Source organism: Mesocricetus auratus, unplaced genomic scaffold (assembly GCF_017639785.1).
Source record: "Mesocricetus auratus isolate SY011 unplaced genomic scaffold, BCM_Maur_2.0 Super-Scaffold_100691, whole genome shotgun sequence".
In the NCBI taxonomy this organism is placed as follows: Eukaryota; Metazoa; Chordata; class Mammalia; order Rodentia; family Cricetidae; genus Mesocricetus; species Mesocricetus auratus.
The window spans coordinates 52,075,646-52,084,914 of NW_024429267.1; the positions used below are offsets into that span (position 1 = coordinate 52,075,646).

The 9,269-nt window shown below is 50.7% G+C and overlaps 1 protein-coding gene across 4 annotated transcripts in view; it reads left to right on the forward strand.

The window, feature by feature from the left end:
• Positions 1-8,963, forward strand: part of Osbpl10 (oxysterol binding protein like 10) — a 217,297-nt gene extending 208,334 nt beyond the window's left edge. For all 4 annotated transcript variants that reach the window (XM_005075036.4, XM_013117090.3, XM_040739702.1 and 1 more), the window contains 4 exons: positions 838-1,024; positions 3,352-3,534; positions 5,741-5,894; positions 7,859-8,963. In XM_005075036.4, coding sequence (XP_005075093.1) covers positions 838-1,024; positions 3,352-3,534; positions 5,741-5,894; positions 7,859-7,903 — 569 coding nt within the window. In that variant the 3' untranslated portion in view covers positions 7,904-8,963. The remainder of the gene's footprint in view (positions 1-837; positions 1,025-3,351; positions 3,535-5,740; positions 5,895-7,858) is intronic.
• The last annotated feature ends 306 nt before the right edge of the window (positions 8,964-9,269 follow it).

A 9,269-nucleotide genomic window follows, 5' to 3' on the forward strand; every position in this document is an offset into this window, starting at 1 on the left:
TCATTCTTCCTTCTCCCTCCCTCTAGATCTTTGTTTCTGGAGAGAGATCAGGACCGGCAGTGCCCCCGGGCTCTGTCCGCAGCATTAGTTGTCCCCCTGCTTACATCATCCCCACTGTCCTGTGAGACGTAGCGAGGCCTGAAGGGCACCATACAAAGCTCTCAGGAGACTGGTGACCAGGGAGCACTCAGTCCTCTTGGGGAGCCAGGAGCCTTGGGAGGGAACATCACAAACAACTTCTGGTCATGTATGTTCAGTTAAAGGACAGAGCTGTCATCTGCATAGGCTCATGGTACCCTTGATGGTGGGTGCCCTTGTCTCAGTACTGACGGGGAGCAGGGGGATATATTTAGGGCCGGGTGCTTGTTCATGGGGTCCCTGCACACTCCAGCAGCCCTCAAACAAGCCTTTCCCTTCCTTGTTGCTCTGCTCCACACTCCTGCACACCACCTCTCCCCTCACACAGGCCCTTTCGTTGGTTTTGTCACCACAGGGGATTGCGTATGTGGGTCTGTGCACCTAGCTCAAATGCCCCTTCCTTGAGGCATCTTCCTTTTCTAGGTTAGTATGTCCTGATAGGGACCTCCTTGGCACTGGTCAACTCTCCCCTACTGCCTTGATCATAGTCACGAATGGTGTCTTTGCTCAGTGACAAAGAGCAGATCTACCTTGCTTGTGGTGTTTTCCAGAGCTCTGCATGGTGCAGACAGCAGAACACAGAGCTCTGTTGAGGTGGGAGGCATTGAATTCGTGGCGGGACCATCTTGGGTCTGAGTGTTCCTGTCTTTCTTACTCTCTGCCCGTTCTTGCTGGCCTGACTCTCTGTCTCTCCTGGAGGTGTGCTTCGGCTCCTGGACCATGGGGAAGAATATGTCTTCACGCTGCCTAGTGCCTACGCCCGCTCTATCCTCACTGTCCCATGGGTGGAGCTTGGAGGGAAGGTCAACATCAGTTGTGCCAAGACCGGGTACTCTGCCACCGTGACATTCCACACAAAGCCCTTCTACGGCGGGAAGGTCCACAGGTAGGAAGTGGCCAGGACTCTGGCTGTGTTTCTCTTTGTGCCTGAGTCCCCTCACCCTTTTAGAAAAAACTAGGTGTGGTGGGCGCACCTGTAAGCCCAACATTAGGGAGGCAAAAGCAGAAGAATCAGAAGTTCAAGGTTATCCTTGGATACTTAGTGAGGCTAGCTTGAGATGATCTTGTTATTAAAAAAATAGATTGAGTTCTAGCCAGCATAATGCCACTTACCTATAAATCCAGTCCTCTGGAGGCAGGACCAAGAGAATCTTAAGTTCCAATCCAGCTGGGCTGCGCAGCAAACCCCAGACTAGTTTGCATAACACAGTGAGACCCTGTCTTCAAAAGCCCAGGGCTGAGGGTGAACCGCACTGGTTGATTGTTTGCCTGACATGCTCAGAGATCTGGGTTCAAACCCCCAGCACTCTCTACCCTAAAAAAAGATGGCATTTCAGTAGATGGTTCAACCGTCAAGATAGAGTGAACAGTTATTGTTTGAAAGGCACCTCCTTCCTCCCTCTTCTTAGGGTAGGCGTTGGGGCTGTCCCTACTCATAGTTTATGGGCAGTCTGTGGTAATGTAGAAGACACCTAGAGGACAACCGGCCTTTCAGCCCCTCACTTTATAGTGAAATGCTCTACAGGCTCAGGCATTGTGGTGGTATCTATGCCTCAGCTCCTGGAGTCCTGGGCATCCAAGCCACAGACTGTGTCTGTCATCAGAAGCTGGGAAACCAAGCCTTGAACTGAAGGAGAGGTCACCATTGGAGGATTTGTTCTAACACCCTGACTGGAGCAAGCATGCCAGTGTGCAGACCTCAAATCCCCAAGATGCTGCTGCTTGGGCTCTGCTGAAGTAGCTTGGGGACACGCAGACACCTCAGCATTTGTCACGCTGGCAGCTGAAAGACAATGGACGCGTCATCAAAAGCATGCAGCTGCGTGTTCCCCGCGGAGGGAGGGCCCATTGCGCAGCCTTGGCCTCATACTTTGCACCAGTAGCCTTGTCCACTAGGAACCTGAATGGCTCTCAGGCCAAGAGAGGTGGCTTCCAAGCCTGCACTGGAAAACTGGACACTTGGGCCAGGGATAGCTCAGAGGTTAAGAACACGTACTATTCCTGCAGAGGACCTGAGTTCAGTTCCCAGCATCCACACTGGATGGCTCACCACCACCTATAACTGCAGCTTCAAGCAATCTGATGCCCCTGACCTCCACAGACATTCACACCCCGCATGTACACACTGCTCCCCAAGACATGTAGTTAAAATAATAAAACAGAAAAAAGCAAACTGGAAACAGTACAAGCTGGGCCACTGGGTCCCAAGGACTTGGTTCCAGAGGCATTTTCCCCCACCTAGACACAGAGCCCTGGCGGCGTCTAGGGCCTTTTATTATCATTGTGTGTATGCATGTGTGTGTGTGTGTGTGTGTGTGTGTGTGTGTGTGTGTGTGTGTGTCGTGGTGTTCATGTGGAGGTCAGAGGACAACTTGGTGGAGTTGGCTCTCACCTTCCACCTCTGTGTGGGTTCTGGGGACCTGATCCAGGTTGCCAGACTAGCACGGCTAGCACCTGTACCTGGTGAGCCATCCTCAGCAGTGCTCCACAGGGACTGCCGGGAGCTGGTGTCACGAAACCAGGTTTGGTTTGGCATTCATCAGGAAGGTGTGGGTGCTGGGTAGACGTGTGGACTCTGGGAAGTGTGAGCAGGCCAGGCTCACCCCCACACAGAACTTACCTTGTGACCGAACTTATTTTGTTTTTGAGGTAAGTTGCCACTGGCCTTAAATTTGTAGTCCTCCTGGCCCTGCCCCAAATGCTGGGATTGCAGGCATGCACCTTGATGCCTGGCATAGAACCAAAGGCCTTACTGAAGGATGGGAAAGTTCTTCCTGCTCCTTCTGTGGTAAGAATGTAGCACTGGGGGATGCTCTTTGGGGAGGAGAGTGTATTTCGGCTTTGCCGTTGCTCTACCGTCGCGGCACACGGTGCTGTATATTAGCTGCTTTGAGAGTCCATCGGAACAGAAGTGGGCTCTGACCACCGTCCCTGCTGACCCGTTTTCAGACCTGATGTGGGTTTTGTGTGTGCCCATTTTCTTCCTTCCCCTTTCTCGCCTCAGGTTTGCCTACACTCCCCCGCCCGTTCCCTGAGCGCCAGGGTTACCCACGCCCACACCACAGCTGTTCCACGTCCTTTCCTTGTCCTCATCAAGAGCGCTATGTCTTCTTTTAAGACCCAGTCTTTGAGCCAAGCTGCAAAACCACTCCTCCTTCCCAGCCGCTGTTAAACGCGTCTGAAGCAGAGTTCCCTTTTGACTCGTTACTTCAGGGTCACAGCCGAGGTGAAGCACAACCCAACCAACACCATCGTCTGCAAAGCACATGGGGAGTGGAACGGCACCTTGGAGTTCACCTACAGCAACGGGGAGACCAAAGTCATCGACACAACTGCCCTGCCTGTGTACCCTAAGAAGCTCAGACCTCTGGAGAAGCAGGGGCCCATGGAGTCCAGGTATGCTTACGCAGCTCAGCTGCCCCAGCCCTCACTGAGGGACCCAGGGGAAACTTCGGCAGCATAGCTAATGGCAACGGACCAGAAGTCCGCTTTCTTTATAGTTATTTGAAGCTCCCCTGTTGGGTCCATTGGGTCCAGACCCTTGTCACTGTCAGTCGGGTGGTTCTGTAGTTAAAGTGGAAACTGTCATCCACTGTCTGGCAGACTTGAGCCGCCTGCCAACCCAAGGGCCAGATCATTGGTTGACTGCAAATTCATCACAGAGTTTCTGGGAACTAAAACCTAGGGAATCAGTGGACATTTTCTTTCTTTCCTGACAGACTAGCAATATTATTTTTAAACTATTGAGTGCTGGCACAGGTAGGGAAATCAACTCCACACATCCTATGCTCCTGGTAGAAGCAGTTACAGACCATTAGATTTAAATATATGTGCTCACTTTAATCTTGCATGATATTTCTGGGGGAATCTATCCATTGACATGGAAAATTATTAAATACAAAAAAGATTTAAACAAGTTTATTTTCATTTCAAGAAAAAGGGAAACCACCTACTTGCCCAGCATTTGAACAATGGGTAAGTAAACTATGAAATAGCCACTTAATTAGTATATTCATAATATAATATATGGTCACTGAAAATGACAAGTATACAGCTATTTTGATATTTCAATATTTTAGTCAATGAGGCCTATGGATCCAACTGATCCCTGGCTAATTTACAAAAGAAGAGTTTTGGGTGTTTTTTTCCTATGTTCACTTACATGTGTGTGGGCATTTTTGTGCCACAGTACACATGTGGAGATCAGAGGATCACTCTTCTTCCTTCATGTGAGCTCTTAGCATTCAACTTAGGTTATCAGGCTTGGTGCCAGTGTCCTCAAGCACTGAGTCATCATCTTGCTGCTCCCCCCCCCCGCCTTTTTAAATTAAAGTTTTATTGACAACCAGCCATGCTCATTCATAGCAATCCATAGTTGACAGGCTGTTTGTGACTACCTTCCTGCTGCAACCAAGACCCATTAAGATCTATCTGACCCTTCATGGGCACTGTTTGTCTAAGCCTGCTGTTCACCAGCTGGGGCTGAGAGGAGATGCTGTGGAAGGCTTTGCCAGGCTGCAGGAGCAGTTCCCTCTTCCTGGGTACTAGTTTGAAAGCCAGCCGTGCTCATTCACAGCAGTGAGCAGCACATGCGTGCTTCCCTGTTCTGATGGGGCGTCACGGACTCCTTGCGTCTCCCACCCCTGACCGTTGGGCAGTGGCAGCAGGAAGAGCACAGGCTGTGGTAAGGAGGCAGCCCCACCAGGCCCCGCTGCCTCTGGGAACCCTGCAGAGAGCAGGGAAGGAACCTAGTGCCAGGGTTCGAGAGGGGTTGCTGCCCTTTGTTCTCCCCGTGTATGGATTTAGACACAGTGCTGGGCATGGTGGCACATGTCTGCCTGTAACCTAACACCCAGGAGGCCGAGGCAGGAACCAAGCTTAGAAACCAGCTAGTAACACAGTAACAAAGTGTGAATCCACTCGAGGTGTGGAGTGGCTGCTCTATGCCCTGTCCCTGTCCCTGCTCGGTCCCGAGGGACATTTAGCATAACCTTTCTGGCTGTCTCAGCTCTCTGTGGTGCCAGCCATTTCCCTGGGCAGACTACCCCAGTAGTGACCTGAAGATACTGCCCATCTGTGCCCGATGACCAGAATGTGGTCTGAGCAGAGGCAGGTCTGGAAATGCTACTCTTGCCACATCCTGTGCTACCCTGGCAACCTCTTCGTCCCACCCCTCCCCACTCTGAGGTACCTCGTCCCCCCATTTTCCCCTAGCTTGCCATTCAGGGCTTTTCTTAGTGAGGTTCGTTTTCTCTGCAAAATGCAGCTGCTAATTTTATACAGCCACCTGTGTCATTGCGTCATGAGGGTTAAGTGAGTTTCTCTAAAATGTTTAGATGGGGGCCCGGTAAGAGTTCTGCACGCCTGCTGTCCCTGGCGGGATGGCCGCACTGTCTGCCCTTTCTAGTTGGCTCAGAGCCTGAGGATGGGTAGTATAGAGGAGCAGACGTGTAACCGAGGAGCCCCGGGTCCACCCCTGGCTCGTGTTTCAGGACACTTTGGATTTGTACAGATTGCTGCCTAGACACCCTTCCCTGCCTGGCCACTGTCCTCCCAATAGCTGACTTCACACGATGGTTTCCTTTATTACTTGTCTTTCTAGGAACCTCTGGCAGGAAGTCACCCACTACCTGCGGCTTGGGGACATCGATGCAGCCACAGAGCAGAAGCGGCGCCTGGAGGAGAAGCAAAGGATGGAGGAACGGAAACGGGAGACCCTTCACACACCTTGGCGGCCCAAGTACTTCATCCCGGAGGTAACCTTGCCCTGAGCAAGGGCACCTCAGCCTTTATTGCCTGGACAGTTGGGTGGAGCAGGGACAGTGTGGCTCAGGCTTGGACTGTAGGTTAGCATTTCCCCAGAAAGGTCTTGGGACCTCACGCTGTCTTGAAGTGGGCAGCTGACACTTCCCCTGCAGTGTTCCTCCACTGAGAACCCTTCTGGGCAGCCAGGCCAAGGACGGGGGCACTGTGGATTTGCTCTACCTCTATTCCCACCTAGCCAGGAGGTCTCCTCACTCCCCCTCCACAGCTGGGTGACCTTTAAGCCTCTCCCATTGAGTACTGTCAGAGTGTGATCTCTGTGGGTCACATGGAAGGGACATACTTAGACCTCAATAGAGCCCTCAGCCTAAGTAGTGCCCCTATCCCCACCCCACTGGGTAGCAGGCAACGTACTGTGTCTCTGTTTGAGGTCAACCTTAGTTTTGTCTCCTGGGGCTGTGATAAAATACCATGACAAAAGCAACTAAGAGGAGAAAGGGCTACGTGGCTCTCACAGGCCCAGGTCAGTCATCGCTGTGGACAAGGACAGGTGGCAGGCACTTGAAGCAGCTTAGTCACGTCTGCAGTAAAAGTCGGAGCATGCGTTTACACCCGCATCACACAGCAATTAGCATAACCAAGATGATTCTGCATAGACAGGGCTACAAGCTGCCCAGCAGACCACCCCTCCCTGGGTGGTTAGGAAGTAACTGGGGTGGGAAGCTGGGGATGTAGCTCAGTTTGTAGGCTGCTTCCCTGGCATCTCTGGGTGTGGCAGTGCAGGCAGAGGCACCAGAGGTTCAAGGTCATCCTCAGCTGTGTAGCCGGCGTGGTGGCTTGGAGAAGCAGGCTAGTGAGTACTGGGAAGGCTATCTCTCAGACTGAGTTCTTATGAAGATTCTATTCACATGATGCTAAGGGGTTATATAAAGTTATACAAATTTAAATTCCAAGAGCCAACCAGAATAGACCAGTGGGTCAGGTGCCCCTAATCTCTAACTCCTGCTATGAGGACAGACTGTGGTGTCTGGCTGTGGGGTGCTGAGTTAGGGCAGCTCTTTTGGCCTGGGGGAGGCTGAAGCGGAGGCTGTAGCTGGCGGCTGGAACTTCAGACTTAACAGTACTTGGGAGACTCTCTTGAAGACTCTCCTGTGTGGGGGCCTCACTCAAGTGGCAGAAATACTTTGAAGCAGTGGAAGTCTGTTCTTGAAGTTCTATCCCTGGGACTTGATAAAAGCCAACATGTCTGAAACAGGAGGCCTGGAGACACATATCACCCTGACAACCAGGGTGGTCAACCACTTACAGATGCCATCATTTTGAGTTTTTCCTCACCTGGTGGCTGAAGGGTGTTGCCTGTCTTTGGATGCATTGTGACATACACCTGCCAAAAAAGCCTCATTGGGTGGGCAGATCTTCACATCCCAGGTCTGTGGGCATGCCCTTTCCTCTCTGCTGTGGATTTGTCCAGCCTGCCTCTCTTCTGGCTTCCACCATCTTGGAATTCTTTTTTGCCAAGTTATCTTGGTAGAAGCTGTCAAGATGCCCCTTTTATTTTGGTTGTTCCATGGGACTTCTTTGCAAATGCTTTTTTTTTGTTTTTTTGAGAATGGGTTTATCTCTATAGCCCTGGCTGTCCTGGAACTCGCTCTGTAGATCAGGCTGGTCTCAAACTCACTGAGATCCTCCTGCCTCTGCCTCCCAAGTGCTGGGATTAAAGGCGTGCACCACCACCACCCAGCTGCAAATGCATATTCTTAGCTTAGCTGAGCTATCCTCAGATAAGCTCGGAAAGTGTCAGGGTTGAGGAAGATGGGCTTGGGTGTGAGTTGTTGGGATCAGGTCTTGGCCAGTGCTGAGTGGTCTCCATGTGTTGGGCTGGCTGGGTGGGAGGTGTCCTTGCTTCTCAATTCCCTGCTGTGAGGTCCTCCTGTCAAGCCTCCTCCTTCTCTTGCAGGGTGATGGCTGGGTGTACTTCAACCCCCTCTGGAAGACACACTGATGGGTGGAGGTGCAGTGCTGCCCTCAATAGGCCTGGTTTTGTAGGAATTAAAGTGGTACAGTACTATCAAGATCCTGTTGGCATTTGCTGAACCCCTTGTTAGCACTCAAGTCAGACAGCTGCGGGGTTAGATACTGTGAAACATGCACCCCAAATTCTGCCTGAGGATTTATTCAAGAGCCAGCTGAGGCCTGTGCACACAACTGCACCCGCCAAGGCTGACCTGGGTAATCTTGAGTTCCTTTTTATTCACGAGGTTGGATGTTTTCTATTTTTCACTTTGCCAAGGTAGTTTTTGCACATATGAAGGTCTTTGCCACTCGCCCAACTCCTGTCACAATGCAGGCTGCAGTGGCACGGCCAGCTGCAGTCGCTGTCTGAAAGCGGGCTCACTCCTGGCAGAAGGGGGGGTGTCCATCCTTAGCTGACGATTGTTATGATCCAAGTCCACACCCAAGGAAGAAGTGGGCCTTCCTGTTAGCAGGGGACAGGAAGCCACTGGTGGCTGATGTGGAAGCCTTCTACAAGTGAGAGGCTCTCTAGAGGATTCGGAGCCAGGCCCACCAGGTAGTTTTAGCCCATCTTTCTGACACTTCTCATACCCAAAGCCTGAGCCTCTATGTTCTGCACTGCAGAAAACAGATCCCATAGTCATGACAAAGGGCTCTGGAAGTTCGATACACGCATGCGTACATTACACGGACCACCACTGCCTCATATCTAGTTGGGGAAAGAGAACAAATAGTCTTGCATTTTGGGTCAAAATTAAGGAAAAAAAATAAAGTCACTGTAACTAGGACACATGAGTTCCCACAGTTCCAGCCTTCACACAGGAGATCAAACACAGAACCAAACAAAATGGAGAAGAGGAAAGTCTCATTTGATTTTTGTTGAGTGAGTGCTCTATTTATTTTTTACCATGCCACTCCAATGATATTTATAAAATCCAGTAGCATGAAGGCTTTTCTGTAGTAATACTAATTTTGTGCCTTTTGTCTGCTTTCTTAAGACCAACTGTTGACACTTTGTAGATATTAGACAAATATATTTCCATTAAATACTCTTGTGTCTGGTGTGTGCTATTTTTAGGGATTTAAAAGCAACCCCAAATTTTCTTGTTTAGGAGGTACTACTAAGAACAATAGCGATATTAAAAATGTGTATTATGTGTACGCATGTTAGTGTAATGCCTGCAGAGGCCAGAAGAGGGTGTCGGATCCCTGGGAGCCAGAGTTACAAGTGATTATGAGCAAGCATCTAGATGTGGATGCTTGCAATTGAGTACCACCAGTTTTTGCACTGAGCCATGTCTTCAGTGCCCAACACGGTCTTAAGTACATTGAAAAGTCCCAGGACAGCATCACTT